Here is a 26554-nt window from a genome sequence, read left to right as displayed (position 1 = left end):
TGGATCTATACAATGGCATAATGACTTCCGCCTTACGACTGACGAAACCCCTTCGTATGCAGCCCATGATTTGTCTTGCCTTGGACGAAGCCTGCTCCACTTGATTGGCAGACTTCATGTCCTCACTGACGATTACCCCCAAGTCTCGTTCTGCTACCGTTTTTGCTAGGATCTCGCCATTAAGGGTATAAGACTTGCATGGATTCTGGCTGCCCAGGTGCATAACTTTGCATTTTTTGGCATTGAAGTTGAGTTGCCATGTCCTAGACCATCGCTCCAGTAGGAGTAGGTCGTGCATCATGTTGTCGGGCACTGAATCTTCGTCTGTTGTGCATTTGCCCACTACATTACTCAGTTTGGCGTCATCATTATGGGGCTCATAATAAAAAAAAACCACCCCAGCTAAGTTGGCACTTGGACATCCTAATTGTCGGGATGTCCAACTGCCGATTAATCAAAACCCTTTTCCTGGGAGCAAGCTGGAAGATGTGTTGGGTTTTGGGCGTGCTTAACTTGGAGGTCTTGCGGCGATAATCAAACCTTTTCCAAGACGTCTGGAGCTAGACCTGTTTTAGAAGTGTCTTAAGTGCCACAAAGGTACCCAAACTGACCAGATGACCACTGGATATATTAAGGGATGACCCGCCCTCTGCTCACTAGCCCCCTTACCACCCACCCCAAAAAATCTGAATAGCAGCACTTGGTATGGGAAAGCCTAGTAGATTTTCACATAAGTGACTTAAGTAACCAGATGGATGGGCTAGTGAACCATAGAAGGGAGGACTTAGGCTCAGAAGTCAATCTAACCACTACATTTATGGTGGAACGTGTGAGCCTTCTAAAACCCATCAAAACCCTACTCTACTGCCATATGGGTGCCACCTGTAGCCGTGAGGACAGTTAGGGCGGTAGACAGATGGGTCTAGTAGGTTTTCGGAGAGTTTTGGAGGATTCAGCTTAAATTATAAAGGGTATATGGTGAGATGTACTTTTGGTACTTTTTATGTGATGTTCACAGCTCTAAGGTGTCCCACTACTTTGTTGGCATGTTTGTTTGGCTAGTTCATCACAATGCTGGCCCCTTCCATGTCCAAATGGTCTGGATTTGGACATTTTCAACTTGGGATGTTTCTATGGTCAAAAATGGGATATAAAGTTAAGTGTCCTAAGGGTTGGACATCCTGTCAGCCTAGACATGAAAGTAGATGTTTAGAAAATATTTTTGGACGTCTGGCGGTTCAGCTTTTGAAAATGGACATTTCTGTGCTTCCAATTTTGGAAGTTTAGCAGGAAACATCCAAATTAGACTACTCACCAACCATGCCCTTCTTCTCTCTTAGAGATCCAACATACTTGTCTCAAGCTTTCTTGAATTCAGGTAGTTGTACACTCATCGTCTCCACCAGGAGGCTGTTCCAAGCCTTCATCACCTTTTCTGTGAAAAAGTACTTTTGAATCTATCTCCTTTCACCTTCATCCTATACCCCTTATTTCAGAACTTCCTGCCAATACCTCCTTTTTTGAACTGGCCATTCCTCTCCTTTTGCACCCAAGCATCCTTCTAGCTTTCGCCATCACCTTTTCAACTTCTTTGACCACCTTAAGATCATCACATACTATCACACTCAAGTCCCTCCTCTTTTGTGCACAAAGTTCTACACTCCCTAAACTGCACTGTTCCCTCAGGTTTCTATAGCCCAAATGCATAATCTTAGCATTAAATCTTAGCTGCCACATTTCAGACCATTCCTCAAGCTTCGCTAGGTCCTTCCTCATATTATCCACAGCATCAGGTGTGTCTGTTCTATTGCAGATTTTGGTATCATCCACAAAGAGGCAAATCTTACCAGACAGCATTTCAACAATATAACTTACAAAAATATTAAAAAGAAAAGGCCCAAAAACAAAAAAAATCAACATTTACCCAGGGGTTTACAAAAATTGCCAGTCGGAGAGTTTAAATATTGACCTGAAAATGCACAATCAATGCATGCTTTAGTATTGGGGGAAGTGTGTTTTCTTATGCTGTTGGGGGGGGGGGTAGGGTTTGCAGGTCTATGGGTACTTTGTCAGTGTAGAGTTTCTCTTTGAAATCCCAAGGCCAATGCAACTAGAATTCTTAACTCTGCATGCTTTGCACCGTATATGAGGTAAAGAATACTTGGAAATTTCACAATGCAAAGCTTGCTTTTCTCTACCAATAGAATAGTTTTCAAAGAGATTGTTTCCATTTGAAAATTGCTCTCTTAGTTGACACATTGAGAAATACCTTGCAGTAGACATGACGATATAAGCACCCTTTGGCCAAATGCAGGGGTCCTTCCCAATGATGGCCAGCTTTCAGTTTGCACCTGTCCCTCCTGGCTAATTTGGTGTCAGTTGTTTGTTTCAGGTACCCATGATTATTTTGTCTTAGGTATTGTGCTTTTATTTATTTTAGTTGCCTCTAGAGCTTGATCTGACACTGGTGAAAAGACAGGACTTTGAGCCATCAGTGGAGAATGCGAGGTACTGCAGCTTCATTCAGGACCAAAACACCAAGGTTCAACTTGCTTTGGAATCTAAATTCCAGCAGCAGTCAAAACCTGATTCATCAGCTTCTAGATCTCAGCCACAAGGGGTGTCACCAAGAAAGCCTGAGCAAGAAGATGCCTCTAGGTGAGAATGTCTTGTCCTAGGTTTCTGTCTGTAGGTTGCAAATAAGTTTGGTTATGTAACTCAGAATTACCAACGTTTGGAAGGAAATTCAGGTCACCATCAGCGGGATTGTCCGGGAGGCTTTGACATCAGGGATTATTACCAGAACGGAAAGCCGCTTCCTTAAAGCCCCTAATCCGAGGACTCCGCTTTTTTATATCGTACCCAAAATCCACAAATCTTAGATTTCCCCTCCTGGCTGACCGATAGTCTCCCTTAGAGGCATGGTCTTAGAACCCCTGTCTAAATTTTTGAATGTTTTCTTGCAACCATTTGTCACCAAAGCAAGATCTTGCATCAAAGATACCACAAATTTCCTCAGAAAGCTGCAACATACCTTAGATGTAGTAGCGCTATACACGAGTATCCCCCAACAAGAGACCCTTAATGTTGTAAAACACACTTTGGATTCAAGGACTACAGAACACAGTCTCAACTTTGTTTCTAATGAGCCTAGCAGAATTGGTGTTAAACAAAAATTATTTTAGATTTGATGACCATTTCTTCAACAATGCCAAGAGGTAGCTATGGGCACCACAACTGCCCCTAGCATTGCCAATCTTTTTATGTCCGAATTTGAGGAAATTCACATATCCTGCCTCATATTTTCAATTCATACAGTGTTGGTTTCATTTTATAGACAACATCTTTTTAATTTGGACAGCTCCTGAGAATCTTTTGGAATAATTTGTTAGATGGATTAATACCTTAACCACAAATCTAAAAATTACAGCTATTTGGGATAACAACAAGATTGCGTTTTTGGACACCACAGTCATTTTGGAGGATGGATCGTTACAAACTACAGTTCATCATAAATCAACAGAAAAAAATAGTTACTTGGCTTACTCCCAGTTGTCATCCCAAGCGACTTAAACAAGCTATTCCCATTGGCCAGTTCCTTAGGGCCAGGAGAATATGCTCTACAACATCGGAGTTTAAGAAAGAAGCTAAATGACTTCAGGACAAATTCTATTGGAGAGGTTACCCCAAGAAGGTGGTACTTTGAGCCTATCACAGAGCCCTTTATTCCAACCGAGACTTGTTGTTATTGGATCAGTCATGGGAGGAGCAGAGCGGTCAGGTTTGTGTGTTAACTCATTCCATTCAGTCATCACAGATTGCTAATAGCATCCACAAACACTGGCATGTTCTGCAACTACATCGGTCATTTAGGGAAAAGCCCTGCAAAGCATATTCGCGGGGTAAAAATTTGTCAGATTATTTATTAACTTCAGACTATAGGACATGGACTCAATATTTAGAAAATATGGCTACCCATTCTATTCATATGGGCCACCATGGCCCCTGTGGTCACTGTTTAGTATGTGACACATCGCATGAGGGAAATCAATGGACTCACCCTTTTATGAGCAAGATTTATAAATTAAGATCTAATACATCATGTTCATCAACTTATGTGATATGTGATCACATGACCATTTCATTTCATAATAACAATTTTCTGTTTGTTTTTCCCTCTCAGGGTTAAACAGAGCATTTTTGTTATTCATTTTGTGTTTCAATAAAATTGTGCTAATGACGTCATCACGTTTCAGAGAGTACGTAGCCTTTTCGCGTGGCTTTTTAATTGCGTCTGATTGTTCAGTCGCCAATAGCGTTATGAACTGTTTAGGCGGTAGAGGAAGTAAAATCTCTTCGAGTACTTACCTTCCACTTTGTTATATTTTTTTCATTGAATAGACCTTTTCATTGTTGAGAGCGTACAATGTTTTGAAAGACTTTAAACAGAGGGGGTTCAGCTCCTAATGAAGACAGCGAAACAGAGCTCTCTGTTGGGTATATCACAGACTTTCCTTCAAACACAGACAATGTTTGAATTTTTCTCATGTTGAATTTTTATATATATGGACTTTTTACACTTTCACATTGTGCTTGGATGTCTTTATTAGATGTATCTTACTGAATTTTGAAGACTTACTCGTGAAAGAGGTAGACAGGCAAATTTGACAAATTTATTTAAAGGTAGAGATTTTATGATGTATTATTATTTTGTTATGATGTATTATTATTTTGTTATGATGTATTTATTATTATTTAAAGGTAGAGATGTTGTGATGTATCGGGTGAATTCACTCAGGCTTTAATTAGTCCTCACTAGAGTTGTCTACAGTTACAACTGCTTCATAGTTCTCTGATACTGAAGTCTCTTCCTTATTTATTAATACTGAGTGAAACAATTGCAACAAAATTTATTTTCATTTTTCTTTTCTTCCTTCTCTCCCTCTGTCCCGGGTCTATGGTGAGAGGTGTCTTCCTCTCTCCATACTACTAGCTGAATTTATTTGTTGCCTCATCAAAGATTCAACATCTCAAGGGGTTATTGTAGCGACCCAACAGACTATTTGGTTCCTCCAAAGTTTGGGGTTCAAAATCAATTTTCCCAAATCCCAGCTAAAGCCCTCTCAAACTCTACAGTTCATCGGAGCTGTCTTGGACATTGTACAACTCAGAGCATTCCTTTCTCGTCAACGTCAGGATGCTCTTCTTCAGCTCTTTCACAAAGTGTCTTCCTTGTCTTCGATTTCAGCAAGACACATGATGGTTCTTCTAGGTTACATGGCTTCTACCGTTCACATGACTCTTTTGCCAGACTTCACCTCAGTGGAACCTGGCATCTCAGTGGGCTCAGACTTTCGACCCACTCTCTCAACACATTAGAGTGACTCCTTCGTTTGAGACAGTCTCTCTACTGGTGGATGCTCTCTTCCAATCTCTCCAGAGGTTTACTGTTTCAAACACCCCCTTATCGGAAGGTCCTCATGACAGATTCCTCAACCTACGCTTGGGGGGGCTTTTCTTGATGGTCTCTGTACTCAAGGCCATTAATCCAACATGGATCGTCAGTGTCACATCAATCTGTTGGAACACAGAGCGATCATCAATGCTCTCAAAGCTTTTCAGCATTTTCTTCATGACCTGGTAAGTCCTCATTTGGACAGACAATCAAGTTGCCATGTACTATGTCAACAAGCAGGGAGGAACAGGATCTCTCCTTCTTGTCCCTTCCTGTCTTTGACAGGAAGTTCTGAAGGTTTGGAATTGCGCAATCCTTCACAACACCTTCCTGAAAGCTGTCTACATTCAAGAAGAGAAAAACTGCCTGGCGGACAAATTGAGTCGTCTTCTACAACCTCACGAATGGACACTCAATTCCTCGCCTCTTCATCACATTTTTTCTCAGTGGGGTACTCCTCAGATAGATCTCTTTGTGTCTCCCCACAACAACAAACTGCCTCAGTTCTGCTCCAGGATATACTCCCCTCACAAATTGGAGGCAGATGCTTTTCTCCTGGAATGGATGAATCGGTTTCTCTATGCATTCCCTCCATTCTCTCTCATTCTCAAGACACTTGTCAGACTCAAACAGGAACATGCCACCCTGATTCTGATAGCTCCTCGGTGGCCCAGGCAACCTTGGTTCTCCCTTCTACTTCAACTCAGCAGCAGGGAGATGCTACTTCTACCAGTTTTTCCCTCTCTGCTTACACAGAGTCGGGTCTCTACTTCATCCCAACATGCAGTCTCTACACCTGACAGCTTGGTACCTCTCAACTTCCGCTCTATAGTTTTCTCAATCTGTACAGGACATTTTAGAGGCTTCTAGGAAGCCTACCACTAGACAATGCTATAATCAGAAATGGACTAGATTTTTCTGCATCACAAGGAGCCTCAATCTACCTCCTTGTCTTCAGTTTTGGATTACCTGTTCCATTTGACTCAATCAGGCCTCAAATCCACTTCTATTCGAGTCCATCTCAGTGTAATTGCTGTTTTTCATCAGCCTATCGAAGGGAAACCCCTTTCTGCTCATCCTGTGGTTTCCAGATTTATGAAAGGTCTTTTCAATGTCAAACCACCTCTCAAACCTCCTCCAGTGCTTTGGGATCTCATTGTTGTTCTTGCTCAATTGATGAAGCCTCCCTTTGAACCAATGGATTTGGCTCATCTTACATACCTCACTTGGGAAGTGGGTTTTTCTCATTGCTCTCACATCTGCTTGCAGGGTCAGTGACCTACAAGTTTTAGTTGCAGACCCACCTTTGACAGTATTCCATCATGACAAGTTGATCCTCCGTACTCATCCTAAATTCTTACCTAAAGTGGTTTCAGAATTTCATCTCAATCAATCCATTGTACTTCCAGTGTTTTTCCAAAGCCTCATTTTCATCCTGGAGAAACAGCTCTTCATACTTTGGACTGTAAGCGTGCTTTGGCTTTCTACTTGCAAAGAACTAAGCCACACAGATCTGCACCTCAACTTTTTGTCTCCTTTGATCCAAACAAGTTGGGACATCTGATTTCCAAGCGCACCATCTCCAACTGGTTAGCTACTTGCATCTCTTTCTGCTATGCTCAGGCTGGACTGCATCTACAAAGTCGAGTCACAGCCCATAAAGTCAGAGCCATGGCGGCATCAATAGCTTTCCTTAGATCTACTCCTATAGAGGAAATCTGTAAAGCTGCCACTTGGTCCTCGGTTCATACCTTCACCTCTCATTATTGTCTGGATGCTTTTTCCAGATGGGATGGCCATTTTGGACAGGCAGTGTTACAAAATTTATTCTCCTGAATTGCCAACACTCCCACCATCTCATTCTGGTTAACTTGGAGGTCACCCACATGTTGAGAATAGGCTGCCTTCTTGTCCTGGGATAAAGCACAGTTATTTACCGTAACAGGTGTTATCCAGGGACAGCAAGCAGCTATTCTCACAACCCACCCACCTCCCCTGGTTGGCTTCTCTGCTAGCTATCTGAAGTGAGGAGACATGCTCCCTGCATCGGGCGGGATGGCACTCGCGCATGCGCGGTGCGGCAGTCACGAATTTTCTAAAGTTCTTTAAGCAAGTCTGCTCCGTGGATGATGTCACCCACATGTTGAGAATAGCTGCCTGCTGACCCTGGATAACACTTGTTACGGTAAGGAACTGTGCTTTGTCTGCTCATACTTTATTGTTATGTTATTTGGTACAGTTACCAACAAACATGGTTTCATGGTCAGGAAGAAAGAGGAGGGAAAGTTAAAACTATAAAACTAGATGACTAAAGGTTTACTATTATATTGTATTTATTGTCATATTTTTTTAAAAATTCTTTATTCATTTTCAAATCTTGCAACAAGTGTACAATATTCAATCAATTAATTCGTACAAAATCACTTGACATTCTTAACAATTATTATTAATTGCATATAAAAGAGACCCCACCCACACCCAGCCCATTCATCAGGAACAAACCCATTAAAATACAAGACATACCTCCCCCATCCCACACTAAAAATATTCCTATGTAATAAAAAAGGTGTCCAAGGTGTCTAATCATTAGAATATGTAATCAATGGCCCCCAAATCTTTTTAAAACTATTGTAATTACCTTGCTGTATAGCAAGCATTCTCTCCATTTTATAAATATGACAAACTGAATTCCACCAAAAGGTATAATTACGTTTAGTATAATCCTTCCAATTTCCAGTAATATGTTGAATGGCAACCCCTGTCAGTATAAGCATAAGAACATAAGAAACGCCTTCGCCGGATCAGATCTAGGTCCATCTAGTCCGGCGATCCGCACATGCGGAGGCCCAGTTAGGCGCTCCTTATTGGAGACCCGGATTTCCCGTATCCCCCGATGTGATTTGCAAGAAGGTGTGAATCCATCTTGCGCTTGAAACCCAGAATAGTAGTCTCTGCCACAACCTCCTCTGGGAGAGCAAAAGATTATTGTTATTTGTTGAAATTTGACTCTTGAATCTCATAGATGTACCAAATAAAATAGCATCATATGAAAGGGCAACATGATTTTCTAACATTGAATTAATTTGGGGCCAAATTAATTTCCAAAAGGCATTGAGAAAGGGACAGAAAAAAAGTAAATGATCTAGAGTTCCAGCATCTAAATTACAATGCCAGCATCTATTAGACCTAGAGCTGTCCAACTTTTGTAAGCGAACTGGGGTCCAAAAAGCTCTATGTAACAAAAAGAACCAAGTTTGTCTCATCGATGCTGACCTTGTAATTTTTAATCTCCAAGACCAAAGTCGTGGTCATTGAGAAGCAGAAATTTGGTGCTTGATCTCAATGCTCCAAATATCCCTAAGATATGTTTTTTATTCAAATATCCATACAACAATTTACACCACTGTGCGGCTTGGTGTCCCAAAAAATCTGCCTGAAAGCATAAGAATTCCAAACTATACTGAGTATTAAGATCTTTCCATTCAGGGAACCCCTCCTGAATAGCTTGCTTCAACTGCATCCACTTAAAATTTTGTGATTTACTTAATCCAAATTTATGTTGCAGCTCTGAAAAACTAAGCAATGAACCATTTGAAACAACATCATTTAATGTCCGTATACCTGCAATAATCCAATGTTTCCAGACGATTTGAAAACCGCCAATTTTAATCTTGGAGTTAAGCCAAATGGATTGATTTAATGATTTTGAAATTGGATCTGGTGATAAATTACTAACATATTTTAAAGTTCTCCATGTATCAAGCAATATTCTATTATCTTTATATTTCCTAGGTAGTTTTATACTGATAAGATGAGACAAATGCAAAGGAAACAGGAGTCGCCATTCTAAATATAGCCAATCCGGTACATCCTCCATGAGCTCTATTGATATAATGTCATCAATAAAAATCATTGACACACAAAATAGCATACATGCTTCTGAAAATACTAAATTGACATGTTGTTTTCCTTCATTGAATTAACCTCTTCACAATCCAGCTAAGAGTGAGTATACAGTGTAAGAGCAGAGTACTTTCGGCTGGACTGAGGAGGGAAGTCTTCAGCCAAGCTATTTAATTTAGAGAAACTTCTGTTTATCTATGTAAACAATTAAAAAATTGGCCTCCCCACCAGTTGTACTAGAGACCATTTTTAATGACATTTCAGTTCTGCTTGTTTTTTACTTTTAAGATGTGAATTGCTTGGAACCACTTGGAGTCCTGTCTTGATGGAATTGTTCATGTTAGCTTTCTTTACTCTTTCCTCCCTTGCCAGCTTCCACACACTTTTGTGTTTGTCTCTTAATTTTAGAAAAAAGGAGCAGTCAGAAGGCCCAAGCAATCAGCTAGAGCTGGATGTGACCTATCAGCGGAAATTGCGACAGAAACAGCTGCAACAGCAGTTCAGGGAGCAGATGGAGAAAAAGCGACAAAGTCTGGAAATGAATGTGATCCCAGCTAGTGACAAACAAAGTCTAGGTAGGAAATGGGATAAGGGAGCATGATTGGACTATTGCTAGCTTATGCAGAGAAATATGTTTAGGTCATGAGTAAATGGGGACAAAACGGCTTTAAAAAACCAAAAATATATAGCTCGTATATTTTGAGCAACAATCAAACCTGAGGGGTATGTCGACTTCAGACATTTTGGGGATGTACTATAAAAGGCACCTAACCCCCTCTTTTACAAAGGTGCGCTAAATGCTAATGCATGCATGTTATCCTATGGACGCGTTAGGGTTAGTGCACGTGTTGATTTAGCATGCGCTAAATCTGCACTAAAACGCTTAGCGCGCCTTTTGTAAAAGCGAGCCTAAAATTAGGCACCTAAATACCAGGTTAGCTAAAGTTAAGCGCCTAACTTAGGCCCCCTTTTATGAAAGCCTTTCATATGCTGAGAGATTGGAAAAACTGGGACTCTTTTCCCTAGAAAAGAGAAGATTAAGAGGGGATATGATAGAGACTTACAAGATCATGAAGGGCATAGAGAGAGTAGAGAGGGACAGATTCTTCAAACTTTCAGAGAATAAAAAAACAAGAGGGCATTCGGAAAAGTTGAAAGGAGGCAAATTCAAAACTAATGCTAGGAAGTTCTTCTTTACACAACGGGTGGTGGACACCTGGAATACAATTCCAGAGGAAGTTATAGGGCAGAGTACAGTACTGGGGTTTAAGAAAGGTTTGGACAAATTCCTGCTGGAAAAGGGGATAGAGGGGTATAGATAGAAATTTACTGCACAGGTCCTGAACCTGTTGGGCCGCCGCGTGAGCGGACTGCTGGGCGCGATGGACCTCGGGTCTGACCCAGTGGAGGCATTTCTTATGTTCTTAAGCTGCGTTATGTTTTTTTATCATTGGCCGCTGTGGTAAAAGCTCCGACGCTCATTGGAATCCTATGAGCATCGGAGTTTTTACCGCAGTGGCCAGCAATAAAAAACCCTTATGCAGCTTGGTGAAGTGGCTTCAATAATGAACTTTAACAAACTCATAACTGAGAAAATTAAAATTTAATTGGGAGACAGTGGCGTAGCGAGGGTGACTGGAGCAGGGCGCAGTGGTGGCGCACCTCTGAGCATCTCATATTTTAAACATTTATTTTTTTCAAAATGTTATTTTGAATGAGGAGTTGACTTATTTCAAAGTGGACTTGTGTGGTTTTTTTGGTGGAATGCATAGTCACTTCATAAATATCTGCCTGAGGCTATTGGTCATCACAAAGGGAGAACTTAGCCTGTACTGATTGCCTTTCTTTATTTCCTATTTTTGGTTCGTTTATTGGAACACAGCTGACGGTGCAATGATCTTTCCATTGTAGGATGTCCAGTTGAGGAGATTAATATCTGTTTACCAATTTTTGTGATTTGGATTTAAATGGGGACAAAGACATAGTAACATAGTAAATGATGGCAGATAAAAACATGAACGGTCCATGGTGGCACTGGAGGCAGGATCAAGTAGGCATCATTCTTGCCTCCCGTGTTTAGATAGTCGGGTCTGAGGGAGGGGCCAGGAGTAATAATAATAATAATAACTTTATTTTTCTATACCGCCACAATCTTAGGTGGGTGCCACTAGTAAACAGAAATTTCCATTCTTTTTTCTCAGGGAAAAGGGGGATTGGGTTGATGGGGAGGTGGTCTAGGACAGTTCAGTGTGGCCCTTTCATCACGCCCCGTTCTGCATGGCTGTTTTCACTGGCGAGTGCTTACCTTGCTGAAGCTGCCATTCCATTGGACAAATATCATGGTGAAAGAGGGGGCATATCAAAAAGGCTTCTCCCCACTGGTGCTTAAGTTCCATTTGGACTGTTGAAAGAAGTAGGGGGCATTGTCCCTGCTTTCTCACCCCCAGATAATCTAAGACAGCATGGGGACAGCATCTGTTTGACTCCTCAGCTCTTCAGATGCTTCAGGCCCAATTACTTCATAGTTTGAAAGGAGGGGCAATGCCCCCTCACCCCCCACTGGTTATCTGAGACAGCATGGGGACATCATCTGTCAGATGACTCAACTGTTCAGGTGAGCTGATGGGGCCGACTTGGGACAGCATCTGTCAGACTCCTCGCAAGCTGCCCATTCAGATGAGCTGACTCAGCACGATGAAACAGCCCACTCTTAAAGGGCCACAATAAAACAGTTGCAATTAAACATCCCATGCTGAAACCGCTGCACTGAAACTGTCCCATTCCTGGGCTGAGGAGCCATTAAAATATCAAAGAAAAAGTATGGATGGGGGGTGGTCTGGGAAGGAGGCCACTATATTACCAGGGAAATATTTGAATTGTAGGTATGTGAGGTTTGGTCATCGGGGAGAGAGGCAGATGCCTGGTTTCCAGGGCAATATGGTTGGTAGAGGCAGTGAATTATGGTAGGTACCCACTTCTCTCAACCAAATTTCCATGCTGTCCTGGACCTTGAACTTTTCCTGTGTTAGCCGCACATGCAAACCTTATTTTTGTTTTTCATGCCATGAGTTGGCTAATCACAGTATTTGCCTTCATTTTAATGCACTGTGCGATCAGGGTTTTCACATGATTTAATGCTTGTGCTGAAACCCTTTCTGCATTGCAAGCCCACTGTAAAAATGTGTTGGGCTGTGTTAACTGCGCTGGAAATTTTCTACATTGGCCTTGTCTGAAATCCAGGAATTACCGTATTTTCACGTAGATAACGCGCACCCGTGTAAAACGCGCACACGGGTATAGCACGCGGAAAACATAAATTTATGTACAGAAATTTTTATATACCGCGCACACCCGTATACCGCGCATGCTGTCCGACTCTCCCGTTGCCGCCCGACTCTCCTTTCGCCCGCCCCGACTCTCCTCTGGCCACCCCGACTCTCCTTTCGCCCGCCCCAACTCTCCTCTCCCCCTTGAAGTCTTGTCCCCACCCTGAAAGCCTGATGCCCCACCCCCGACGTCCGATACACCCCCCCGCAGTACCGCTCGCACCCCCACCCCGAAGGACCGCTCGCACGCACTCCCACCCGCACCCCCACCCTGAAGGACCGCTCGCACCCCCACAGCCTCCCGACCCCCCCCATCATGTAGAAGCTCCTACGGTGTCCTGCTGCTTTCTCTTGGCGGTCCCGGCCCTTCCGTGAGCCCTGCGCCTGCGCTGCTCCTCTTCCAGCGGTTCGCCCTTTCTCTAATGTCAATCCCTCTTGCCCCGCCGACTCCCCGACATGATCCCAGCGGTTGGCTGGGGCAAGAGGGCTTGAGCTCCCTCTTGCCCCGATCGTATCGGGGGTGCCGCGGTTGGCTGGGGCAAGAGCGCTTGAGCTCCCTCTTGCCCCGATTGTGTCGGGGAGTCGGCGGGGCAAGAGGGCTTGACGTTAGAGAAAGGGCGAACCGCCGGAAGAGGAAGCAGCAGGCGCAGGGCTCACAGAAGGGCCGGGACCGCCAAGAGGAAGCAGCAGGACACCGGTAGGAGCTTCTACATGATGGGGCGGGTCCGGGAGGCTGTGGGGGTGCGAGCGGTCCTTAAGGGTGGGGGTGCGGGTGCGGGTGGGAGTGCGTGCGAGCGGTCCTTCGGGGTGGGGGTGCGGGTGCGTGCGAGCGGTCCTTCGTGGTGGGGGTGCGAGCGGTCCTGCGGAGGGGGGGGTGAATCGGACGATGGGGGGGGGGACTATGTAAAAAAAAATTTATATAGCACGCTCACGCGTATACCGTGCAAGGTTATGCACAGTTTGTAAAAACACGTATAACGCGCGCGTTATATGCGTGAAAATACGGTACATCTAAATAATCTGACATTTGAAGTACAGTGGTATGCAAAAGTCTGGAACCACTTGTGAGTTTTGCATTCTTTCAACTTTCTGACCTTTTATTTTAATTTCTTTGTTGACCCAATAGATTTGTCTGTGTATCACATTACAGTAAAAGCTTGGTTTGCGAACATAATTCATTCTGAAAACATGCTTGTAATCCAAAACATTCGTATATCAAAGCGAATTTCCCCATAAGAAATAATGGAAACTCCACAACCCAAAAACTTTAATACAAAATACTGTATGTACTCGTATTGCAAGACCTTGCTTGTTTAGAACAGTCACTACAGTGTCAGAGACAGAGAGAAGAATCATTGGCTCAGTTGTGATGATGTGAAGTGTGTATACTTTATGTACTTGTATTGCAAAGACCTTGCTTGTATATCAAGTTAAAATTTAATAAAATGTTTTGCTTGTCTTGCAAAACACTTGCATACCAAGTTACTTGCAAGCTAAGTTTTACTGCCTAGGACGCCACCGGCAGCAACCCGGCAGGCAGGCGCGCGTGTGCGCTCAAAAATTTTTGAGCCTATGACTAGCATACAATTTGGGATAGTATAAGTCCAGCTCTTTTAACTGGAACAATGGAATATGAAGCTTATACAAGCTAAGTACAGTTTAATATTTATTTAAATAAGTGAATTATAAGTAGTATTAGTCCATAGGGGGACCGTTGAAACCAGTGATAGCTCGCAATAGGTAGATTTGACTAAGACCAGTTCTTAAAATCAAACTGCCACGAGCACTTGAGGTTTCGTTATCCCTAGTTTAATTGCAACTTCAATCACAAGTGTTTTCAGTTGAATATGTCATCATTGGTGCTAAGCAGTAAGTTTTAATCATTATAAGAATATTCAAAATATAAGAAGATTTAAGTGGTAGTTGACTAATTTATTGAAAGGAAACCATTCCTCTATTCATCATTTTTATGATAAGGGTGTTTTGCCACCAAATAAATGTCCAGTTCTCTTAATTGTAACTTTTGTTCCTGGAAATGTCCAGTCATCTTCTGATGTAATCCGCTTAGAACTGCAAGGTACAGGCGGAATAGAAGTCAGTAATGAAATGTAATGTAATATTGAGCCATATATAAAATGGCCTTTTTCAGGACCCCTTCAGGAATATGAAGGATAGATGACGCTCGTATTACTTTTTAAGTATATTACTCGATTTACACAGAAAAACAATTAATGTGGCAACTTTAACAAACTCAGAAATTTAAGGTCAAGCTGGAATAAAAAGTTGATTCTAATAGCCAAATGTATCCCTTTTATAATGTGGTACACAGGCACATCTATTGAGTCAACAAAAAAAAAATTAAAAGGTCAGAAAGTTGAAAGAATGGCAAATTCACAAGTGGTTCTAGACTTTTTATTCTTTTATTAAAAATCTTTATTAATTTTCAAAGCTAATACAAAGTGCCATGAATTATGCAGATATTACTAACAAAAAAAGAATCATTCTGTCTTAGTGTTTGATAAAGATTAGTTACGGGTTTTGTCATTTGTACACTTATCAGTAAGAATTTCCTCACAAGAAAGTTGGATGAAATGATTCACTGGCTGGAGGGATTCATTAATATTCTTTTTCAGAATGGATGTTATCCCTCTTTGAAGGCAATTGTGCACAATCCTCTTTTGAAAGGCTGCTCTTTAGATGCAAGGCTATGTAATTATAGACTCAAAGCTTTTTGCCATTTTTAGCAAAACTCCTGGAAATTGTTGTTTCCTTTCAACAGTACTTGTAATTGTTCAGTCTTTCAGACACTTCTTAGTTGAGTTAATGGAAGAGCTCCAGCTCTACTTGGATAACAGGTCATGTCATGTAGTTGGATTTTCCCACTGCATTTGATTTGATCAACAATTATTTTTTCTTAAGTAAAATTGAAAGGTTAGAAGTTAAAAAGGCAATTTTATAACTAAGCTCCCATATTTATGTGCCTTTTACATGCATAAATGTAAAGAATACTGGGACTTTCATGGGCAAGTGTACACTGAATCACTTTGCTTTTATTTATTAATGTTAAGTGCTATATTTTATAAAGGTGTGTAAGTGACGTAGCTCAAGCCACTTATGTGCACAACTTAAAGAATACTGTAAGTTATGTTCTTATTCCAGAAGGCCTACCTGTAGAGGGGAGGATGAATTTTTACTAAGAAATGTGGCCCCTTATAACCTCCATCCAGTGCGTATTTCAAATAGAGCAGTGTACACTTTCAACTACTACTACTATTTATCATTTCTATAGTGCTGAAAGGCACACTCTTGTACATGTGCATTTAACATATAACAGACAGTCCCTTCTCAGAAGAGCTTACAATCTAATTTAGACACACAAACATGACAAAGGGGTTGGGAATTTCTCACAGATGACAGATTTTGTCCTGAGCAGACTTCACAGAGATTTCATAGAACCAGGGGAAGAGCTTAGAGAATCTTTTTAAAGAGAATCAGGGCTCCAAGGGGGGCTGGGAGTTAATGAGCAGGTGACAGGTTTTATTCTGAGCAGACTTCACAGAGCCAGGGGAAGATCTTGAGAAATTTGTAAAGATGGTATGAATGCATATACAGATTAACAGACTCATCTGCCTTACTAACTATCCTAGTAAATAACATAACATAAAAGTTCATTTATATACCGCAAATACCACTCAGTTCAGTGCGGTTAACAAAAAATTTAAAAAACTGTACATTCACAGTGAATTATAATCTCATTTTAAAATATTTGTCAAATCAGTAAGGCCCAGATTCTCAAAACTTTAACACCATCACTAAACTGTTTAATGGCAGTTTAGCCAGTAGGCAGTTTAGCGATGGATTATCAAAAGGGATTATCTCCCTCTTTAGTGAGGATTCTAGCTGTCTCCAACACTGACATACAAATGGGCTCTTCAACATTGAAATGAGCCCTCTGGTGGATTTTTAAAAATTGCGAGCCATTTTTAAAAGCGGTGTCGGCTTTTAGCGGCTAAAAAAAGTGACTGGTCTGGGGCTGCCGGTCAGTCCAGGGCTGCCTGACCTGTCTAAATGGGAATTCCCCTCCCTGTTGCATCTTGGCCAAGGCTCTGATTGGCCAAGGTTGTATAAGGCCCTCCCATGGGAGGGGCCTTAAACAACTTGGGCCAATCATATCTCAGGCCCCTCCCCGGTGCATCCCAAGATGGACCAGGGAGGGGAATTCCCATTTAGACAAAGCAGGCAGCTGGCAGGAGTGGGTCCATGTCTTTCCCGCTCTTCAACTTTGAGATAAGGGAGGGCACAGGGGGCGGTGGGGATATTTACTTACCAGCGGGGGAGAGTGGGCATCTCTCCCGCTGCAGGGGGTATCAGGTTAGTCGTGGCAAGGTTTTTAGTGCAGCGGGAGAGTGTGGGCATCTTTCCCGCTGTGTGTGGGGAAAGGTCAGGTCACAGCAGTGCAGCGGGAGAGTGCGGGCATCTCTCTCGCTGTTGTGTTTTTGTTTCTTTTTTTTTTACTGCGGCGTTGAAAGTATTTTTTCTTGCGCATATGCCCATCAGTGTTGGGCACATGCAAATTAGGAAATCTTTGGTGCTGTCCGCCGACCTCAGAGTCAAGTACACAGGATAGGAAATTGTGGATGTTTAGATGTGCGAAGAGTCTTACTTCACTACTTGGAAATAACCAATGATTTTCATCTTTCTGATCATCTGTTTGTCCTGACTAGTCAGTCCAGGCATGGTAAGCCAGCGTCCAAGGCTTCTGTTGCCAGATGGATTCACATTTCATCATCATACATCGCCTCTGGAAAATAGCCACCGGTCTCTCTCAAGGCACACAACCAGAAATATCACAGCTTCATAGGTTGAGTCTTGGGCGGTCCCTCCAGCTGAAATTTGTAGGACGGCGATATGATCTTCTCTTTATACCTTTACCCAATTTTATAGAGTGGATTTAACAGCACGGGAGGACTCCGCTTTAGGCACCTCGGCGCTGTTGGCAGGCTCTGTTGTCCCATCCTAAACAATGCCATTGCTCTGGTATGTCATCATTCGTACAGAATCCAGAGTGGGTATAAAAGAACGGAAGATTAGGTTCTTACTTTTGGTAATCTTCTTTCTGCCTCAGATATCTCTTATTTCCAGGCTTCAGATTCTTCTGCCAGCCACATGGCCATGTATAAGATTGTCCTGAATATGTAAGTCGGCATCTGACTCCTTTAATGTTAGTGCTGGTTGCATATAGGTTTATTGCATGTTTTTCATGTTTATTGCTAATACTTGTTCTTTTATGAGTTGCAGTACAGAACAGACCTGTTTGATGTTGGCGGGGAAGTTCCCCCATACCCTTTCTTATTTGTGATTTGTTCCAGTGATGTTCAATTACTTTGTGATACAACTGAAGGGGGCACTACACTACACTGCAAAGTGGGAGGTGCTAAGTGTCACTTCTGCAAGACTTGGTTTGCGGGTTAAGATTGAACACCATTCATACAGAATCTGTCATGGATTAACAGAAAGAAGATTACCAAAGGTAAGAGCTTAATCTTCCAACAACAGCTGGCAGTCTAAAAGAGTGAGTATGTTTGAATAAAAAAACTGAACTATATTACCAGCTTTATTTTTCTGATTTAGAAATATAAGACAGTGGCTTTAAGTTGGTGTCCACCACATGGGTACAGAACTAAGGCGGTTAGAAGGCCTCCTCGGGGAACAAAGCAAGGCTGCCGAAAGCCACTACCGGCATTGTTAATGTATGTTTGTATTATTTGTACACAGCATATACTCGCTGGGGTTATTGTATCTGTCTTTTCATGGTTGAGCGTTACTGTCGTCCTCTCGGGCCTGCCTGTTTTGTTATTTAATACAGTTATGTTGTAGCCTATGTTTCCTTGTTATGGTGCTGGCTGCTACCTCAATAAAAATTATTTAAAAAAAAATAAAAATATATAAGACAGATGCTTCCAGTATCTTTGTCTTACATAAAGTAGTGCTTTTTCAGTCACTACTGCTTTTGGATTCTCTTAACTTTTACTTGTATCTTGACACAGGAACGGGAGTTTCTCACACAGCAGTCCTCTGCCAGGAATTGACGGTCGAAGAGAAGTTTCTTCCAGGTAAAGCAAAACAGAGAAATGATTTCTGGGAAAATGTTATAGTTTCTCATCCAGTTTCTTCCTGAAGAAGAACAAATGGGGACCTGGATGAGATTAGGCCCAGCAGGGTCTTGGGGACTGCACTGGCAGAAGAAAGAAAGATTCATGAGTTGAAGAGCAGGGTAAATATGAAATATAAACAGAAAAAAATGAGAAGGGCACACAGGATAAGAGGAGCTGCAGAAGAGAGACTTTGACAGCAAAAGAAATGAAAAATTTGATTTAAATGATCAAAAGACTTTGCATAGGAATAGAGAAATCAACAAGTTGAAATTTCATGAGAAAAGAGAATGAAGAAATTGTACATTGTTATAAGTAGAGATGGAAACTGGGGGCTCTACCTATGAGGTTTTTTTTTATTATTTCAGATGACCCTGAACTTTGGGACATTCAATTAGAGTCTAATGATGCTTCTACCAGTAAATTCCTGTCATTCCAAGCCCCTAACACTCCAGGTGGACAACATCACATGATGACACGAAGCAAGACCCCCCAGAGACCACCCATGAGACCTGCACAATGGCATCAACAATCCGACAGCTGTGGACCTGACACACACAGACCAGGTAGATGAATAGCAACAAACTTGAAGGGCATGTATTAAAAAATTAATATGTATTTCAGACTCTGGGGATAGAGAGCTCCCTAGGAATAAGAAAACGTTTTGTTTTCTGATCAAGTAATAACATAACTATTATTTAAATATTTTTGAGACAACATCAGCCAGATTTCCAGAACCCATTATATAATTCTATTCTTTGGTTTTAGAACATTTTGGAAATAAATAATGCGTTAACTATTTCTGGACAATTGGATGTGATTGATGTCTTGAGCTGCTCCCACATTGGAAGGCGCTCTGATAAATACTATCAAACCACAGCTCCTACAATTAAGGCTTAATTGGACTCTTTTTAAACAAAATATCACAGAAAATATAAGGGCTGTCCACTTATCTTAGGAATAAGCAGTGGATTTTCTCAAGTCCATCTTAATAATAGCTTATGGACTTTTAGGAAATTATCCAAACCATTTTTAAATTCTGCTAAGCTAACTGCTTTCACCACATTATCTGGTAATAAATGCCAGAGTTTAATTACATTTTGAGTGAAGAAATATTTTCTTCAGTTTATTTTAAATTTACTACTTTGTAGCTTCATTGCATGCCCCTTACTCCTAGTATTTTTGGAGAGTAAACAAGCAACTTAAGTCTACCCATTTCACTCCACTCATTATTTTAGAGACCTCTATCATATCTCCCCTGAGCTCTCTCTTCTCCAAGCTGAAGAGCCCTAGCTACTTTCCTCATAGGGAAGCCTTCCTATGCCCTTTACCATTTCCATTGCCCTTCTCTCACTTTTTCTAATTCCGCTATATCTTTTTGAGATGCGATGACTAGAATTGCATACATTATTTGAGGTGCAGTTTGTGGCAGTGACGCTTGGGCTGAGCCAGAGTGACCCACCCGGAGCCCCTGCCACAAGGAGTAAAGGTTTGTGATCCGGAGATTCCAGTGGCTTCCACGTCCACTGGTGTGCTCTGGTACTATTGCACCCAATTGTGTTCCAACAAAGATCCACAAAACAAACATGGTTCACAAAAACAAGACAGTCTTTAATTAAGCTTTTCAGTTTCAAGCACAGTTCGTGTCAGATGGCAAAAATATACTTTATTCAAGAAAGGAAAAAAAAAGTTTCTTCTCAGTAATACTTTCATACAGTTCACTCTTTCCAGGTTTTAGCAAAAACACAGTCCTTGCATGATAGAAACACAAAAAATGCTTTGAAATCTCCAAAATTAGCCTAAGCGTTTTAATTCATAACTTTTCTACTTTCAGAAAAAATAAACATGGTCTCATTTATTCCATTATGCTTCCTTAGCAATTCAGTCCCAAGGTACAAGCCCTCAGCATGGCTTGCTTAAACTTCCATAGAGAAAACAAGGCAAAATAAAATATGGGGAAAAAACCCCCCAGGACATTATTTCTTACAATGCTGAACTTTACAATTGTACATTGTAGCAGAATTTCCACTTGGTCATTAGCTAAGAAATCTTAGCAGTTTGAACGGGACAAGCACAGCCCCAGATAGGTGGAGGATGGGTTTCCTCCCATTCACTCTGTGCAGAGGGGAAAAAAAACCCAGTACACAAAAACTTCACACTTTTCCTTAGGCATTCAGTAGTTTCATTATTCAAGGCTTTCTGTCTTTGCATAGAGGTCACTATTCTTCCTTTCTTTCCTGGTCACACATTCCATGAAAAACAAGAAAAAGAAAAAAATGCAACTTTCCTTCTTGTCTCAGCACCTTCACAGTACAGTTGCTGCATTTAATTTTACATTCAATAATACTCTGACCTGCTGGGGCTATGGCTACAGCTCTAAAATATCATTATCCAGGCCCCACCCCAGCGCAGGATTCTCTACATGGCTGTCTTGGTAGTCAAAAAGCTCTTGTTGCAGCATTGGGTGGGCGAATCTGTGGCCTCTTTTTCCCACTGGCTGGCTCGTTTGGCGGCGGTGGGGCGGTTTGAGCTTCAGCGTGTCCCTGGGGCTGGGACTCTGACCCACCGCTACTATCGAGATTTGTGGCAGCGAGCGTTGACACTCTGTTCCGGTCTGGAGACCGGGGGTCCGAATTCCTCTCCTTGATTTGCTTCCTCGAGGGAGCGGAGGCTCTTTTCCTTTTGCCTTTCTGTTTTTGTTGCTTTTGGGTTTGTTCTCTCTCGGGTAGTTGCACCTGTGTGATTGTGTGTGGGTATGTGTGTGTGGGGGTGTGTGCAATTGGTTGGTTGGTTGTTTAGAGGCCTGTGTGTGGAGTGCTTGTTGTGGTTGGTGCTGAGGGTGTGGGCTTGTGTGGGATTGTTTGGTGGGGTTGATATTTTTAAAATGTCAATTGTGATGGGCACCCACCCATGAGGTTTTTTGTACTGCGTATACTTTGTTGTGTAGTATCCAGTGCTGTTTGCTGGATGATCTGTTCTATTCAGGCAAACTGGGAAAATCCCTTCTCTTCAAAATCACAGGTCTTTGGAACAACCTCACCACCCCGCTGCAGAACCTGAGCTCCCTTCAGTTATTCCACAAACAACTAAAAACCTGGCTTTTCAGCAAATTGTAGCTCTATCCTTCCCCCCTTTCTCTCCCCCCTTCTACACATAAGTTCATGTAATCCTTTTTCTTCTTCTCTATTTTAAGTTCTTGTAAACCGTGTCGAGCTCCATTCTCATGGAGATGATGCGGTATATAAACTTAAGGTTTAGATTAGATTAGATTATATTTGCAATTGTTAATAAAGATAATTAAAAAAAAAAAATCATTATCCAGGCACTCTGCTTTTCTCTCAATTCTGATTCTCCTTCTGCTCTCTCAGGCTCCTCTGCTCTTCCTGCTTCCCCTGCTTCCTCCGTCCTCCCTTTCTACCTGGCCAGCCCCTCTGCTAATTACCATGGGTTCTAAAGACTGCCTCTTAAAGGGACAGGAATAAATCTAGGGAATTTTTTAGCAGTTGTAGTTTTCTGCTCTGGGGCACTTCCAGGCATAATCTCTGCTTAAAGGCAGTAACAGGGACCTCCAGGGCACTGAATAAAAGATCCCCACTGCGCTGCCCAGGGTCACTGTCACAAGTCACACCATGGAATGATACAAAGGCATTATAACATTCTCATTTTTTGTTTTTCATTCCTTTCCTGATAATTCCTAACAGTCTATTTGCTTTCTTAGCTGCCTCTATAGACTGAGCAGAGGGTTTCAATGTATCATCAGTGATGACACCTAGATCCTTTTACTGGGAACCTTGCATCCAATATTTGAGTTCTTCATTCCCACTTGCATCACTTTGTACTTGCTCACATTAAACGTAACCTGCCATTTTGATTCCCAGTCTTGCAAGGTTCTCTTGCAATTTTTCACAATCCTCTTGCGATTTAACAACTTTCTGTTATTGGCAAATTTAATTACCTCACTAGTTATTTTATCTCTGTATCATTTATAAATATGTTAAAAAGCAGTGGATCTAGCACAGACTCTTGGAGAATCCCACTATCTACCCTTCTCCATTCAGACTACTAGCCATTTAACCTTACTTTCTGTTTTCTTTTAACCAGTTCTTAACTCCTATCCCGTAACTTTCTAATTTCCTCAGAGTATTTTGTCAAATGCCTTTTGAAAATCCAGATACACAATATCGACTGGCTCACCTTTATCCACATATTTACTCACCCCTTCAAAGAAATGTAATAGATTGGTGAGGCAAGATTTTCCTTGACTAAATCTATGCTTACATATATGGTCTGTAATTTTGTTATTTATAATAGTCTCTACCATTTTGCCTGCCACCGATATCGAGCTAACTGGTCTATAATTTCCCGGATCACCTTTGGAAACTTTTTTTTTTTAAACAATATATTCAAGATATATTCTGGTACATGATGTTAGTGAATTTGATTCCAAATCATAACATTAAAAAATGTTCTTGTAAAAGTTTCAGGTTCAAGTTTATTAAAAATTTGTTATACCGCAAAATCAAGCTTCAAGGTGGTGTACATCTAATAATTAAAATATTAAAAATTATTGAATTACCTGTAAACCGTGCGAGCTCTGTCTTTATGGAGATGATGCAGTATACAAATTTAAGGTTTAGTTTAGGGCTTCTATTATAAAGCCGCGTTAGCGGCTTTATCGCACGCAACTTTTTATCACGCGCTAACCCCCGTGCTAGCCAAAAAACTACCGCCTGCTCAAGAGGAAGCGGTAGCGGCTAGCGTGGCCGGCAAATTAGCACGCGCTATTACGTGCATTAAACCGCTAACGTGGCTTCGTAAAAGGAGCCGTTAGTTTGGCATAATTCATAGTATCCTTCACATTCAATAGCAGCAATAATATAAATATAATAGATGTTGAAAAGCAAAAAAGTATAATTATCTAAATACACTTATAGACAATACTCAAAACTTTATTCATTTCAAAAGAATCACAATATGAAAATAATCACAATATCAAAAATATCACTATCTAATTAGGCTAAATATAAAATCAATATATAAATATGTAAAAAGCAAGCCCCACAAACAATGGACGTAAGCTTCATGATCATGAAAGCAAAAAAGGGATCCTAAGAGAAAAAATCCTCCCCCAAAAAGCATAAAACAGCAAAAGCTGAATCAGAGATAAGCACACCAATACTCTACCAATCCTGAAAACAATTCAAAAAGAATATTCAAAAATAGTGAAGTGAATAAAGGCAGATACTCAAAAATGGTGAAGTAAGTAAAAACAGCACCAAACATATAAAGTCAATGTGAAAAATAAAGAGGCAACTCAAGAGAACACAAAAACAGTCATTATCAAAAGGGCATCAAAAAGCATCAGAAGTTCAATTGGAGATCAAATAAGGATACTAAAAGTCCAAACAAACTTGAAATGGAAGCAAGCACAAACAAAGTGCAAGCAAAAGTCCTTAAAGCGAAGCACAAAGCACCACAGAGACATTAAATGATCACAATCATGAAGCCCACGAGCTGTTGGAGGCAGTTCCTTATCGTAATCGATCTTCTTAATTCCTTCTTCCTCCTTCCTTTGACACAGGCCGTGTTTCAAGCTTGCTTTCTCAAAAGGAAGAAATACCACTAAAACCAAAAAATGGATATGTAAACTAAACCACATACCAGAAAAGACCGGAAAGCAAAATAGAAAAGCAGAAAAACAAACAGATAAACGGCAAACCTACCGGGCAGGAAGTCAAAGCACGGCTCATCAGATACATGACTCGCCGTCGCCACGCAAACGTCATGACGACAGAGAGCTAAGAAAATGTTTAAATAGCCTGAACAAAACAGGGACCAGCTGACAATACTAAAGACTAAACAAGGTAACAAAGTAACAACAAGGAACAACTAATAATCCATTTAAAAGACCAGGGTTAGACCAAAACTGAGCGTTAAACCGCTATCACGCCTTTGTAAAAGGACCCCTTAGTCATTTACACTTTTACATGCTTATTTGTGTATTTATATATTTTGCATATATATCTTTATTTACATAATTAATTGTATTTAATTAATTTATTTATATAGCCCCTTTATCTATTTATTTATACACAAACATATAATAACTAGAATACAAAATGACTATTTAAGCAAATAATGAATAAGTATAAAGAACATATGTAGCTTCTTTTATTGCTTGCATGTGTTGGATAAAAGTGTAATTCATTCTCTGTCACTCATATGTTTTTTGAATTAACCCTTTGTTTATATCTAAGATGTTTGTTTTGTTTACTGATTCCTATGTGATATTTTGCTTCTTGATTTAATTATTTTATTTCTTTTCTTTTAATTTAATTATTTTATTTCTTTTATTTCAATTCTGATGGAGAAAAGGTCCGGACTAGCCAATCACTGGCCTGGACCTTCTCTCTGACATCAGAATTGACGGGGGAAGGCTTGTAGGCCCGATTGCCCGCCACCGGCCGTTCCTTTTGTGGAGTTCCAGCAGCAGTGGGCGAGCGGCGGACCAGGGAGGAGGAACTGGTGCGGCAGGGAGAGAGGAAGGACAAAGGAGGGGGCAAGAACTTGGGACATAGGAAGGAAGGAGGGAGGGAATAGAAAGAGACAATTGTTGGGCGGTAGGTAGCAAGCAGGTAAGTGGCAGCGAGCGGGTAAGAGGGCGGCGAGCAGCACCAGCAGTAGTAGTGGGGGCAGGGGGGTGATGAGCAGCAGCAGGACGCCGGGGGGGGGGGCGGAGGTGTGGAAAAAGCACATCTTATGGAGCAAAAAAATACAATAATTTATCCCCTCTTTTTGTATATTGGCTTTTAGTTTATCATATCCTTAATTTTTGCTCACACGACTATGTTGCAAATTTACATCTGGGAGAAGGGCTGGGCTCCTAGATGTTTTTATTTTATCTTATTTCAAATTATTTTTTCTTCTGTTTGTGATGATAGCGGTTAAATCACCTTCATCGTTGCATATTGCATCTTGGAATGTTTCAGGGGTAAACCTAGCTGTTAAGCGTGCTAAATTGCTCTCATATCTGACGTCAGGAAATAGACATAGCTTGTTTACAAGAAACAAAGTTGTCTGAAATAGAACATATGAAGCTAAAAACCGGTTGGGTGAGAGAAATATATTGTTCTTCGACTAACTGTAAAAAGGGAGGTGTAGCTGTTTTAATTAGTAAACGCTTACAATGCGATACCAAACTGCTGACTAAAGATTCTTATGGCCGCTTTCTTTTGTTGAAGGTGAGTCTGAGTTCCCTCTCCTTTAATCTATTAGTGGTTTATGTTCCCACGGTTTATGAACATACTTTTTTCATTCTTTAGCTCAAACTATTTTGAGATTTGAAGCTTACCCTCTTATTTTGAATCAAGTATTAGATCCTTCACTGGACAGGTTTTCTCCAGGACAGCAGACTTCTATTCCTCATAATGGAATTCCCTATTTATGTACAAAGAAGCAGGCTAAATTTATTAAAACAGAAACATGAATGCGGTTAATGTTACCACCTTGAACCAAACCAGAGGATCTGACACGATCCGTGTTCCGGTAAACACGCCTTCATCAGGGATCCTATTGAACCAAAATAAAACAACTCAAATTGTACATAAGGAATAAAATGTATAGAAAATATATGTATGTGAAATTATGCAGCAACTATCACAAGTCATTAAATCAGAGTCCAACCTAAGTGATACAAAAGGTGTTAAATGATGAATGTC

The 26554-nt window shown here is 41.1% G+C and overlaps 1 protein-coding gene across 4 annotated transcripts in view; it reads left to right on the top strand.

The window, feature by feature from the left end:
* Window positions 1–26554, top strand: part of RAD52 (RAD52 homolog, DNA repair protein) — a 93735-nt gene that overhangs the window by 64782 nt on the left and 2399 nt on the right. For all 4 annotated transcript variants that reach the window (XM_033952323.1, XM_033952326.1, XM_033952322.1 and 1 more), the window contains exons 8-11: window positions 2441–2658; window positions 9767–9933; window positions 18732–18797; window positions 19205–19402. In XM_033952323.1, the coding sequence (XP_033808214.1) occupies window positions 2441–2658; window positions 9767–9933; window positions 18732–18797; window positions 19205–19402 (649 nt within the window). The remainder of the gene's footprint in view (window positions 1–2440; window positions 2659–9766; window positions 9934–18731; window positions 18798–19204; window positions 19403–26554) is intronic.

Source organism: Geotrypetes seraphini, chromosome 7 (assembly GCF_902459505.1).
Source record: "Geotrypetes seraphini chromosome 7, aGeoSer1.1, whole genome shotgun sequence".
Classification (NCBI taxonomy): Eukaryota; Metazoa; Chordata; class Amphibia; order Gymnophiona; family Dermophiidae; genus Geotrypetes; species Geotrypetes seraphini.
This window is presented reverse-complemented; position numbering and strand designations above follow the sequence as displayed.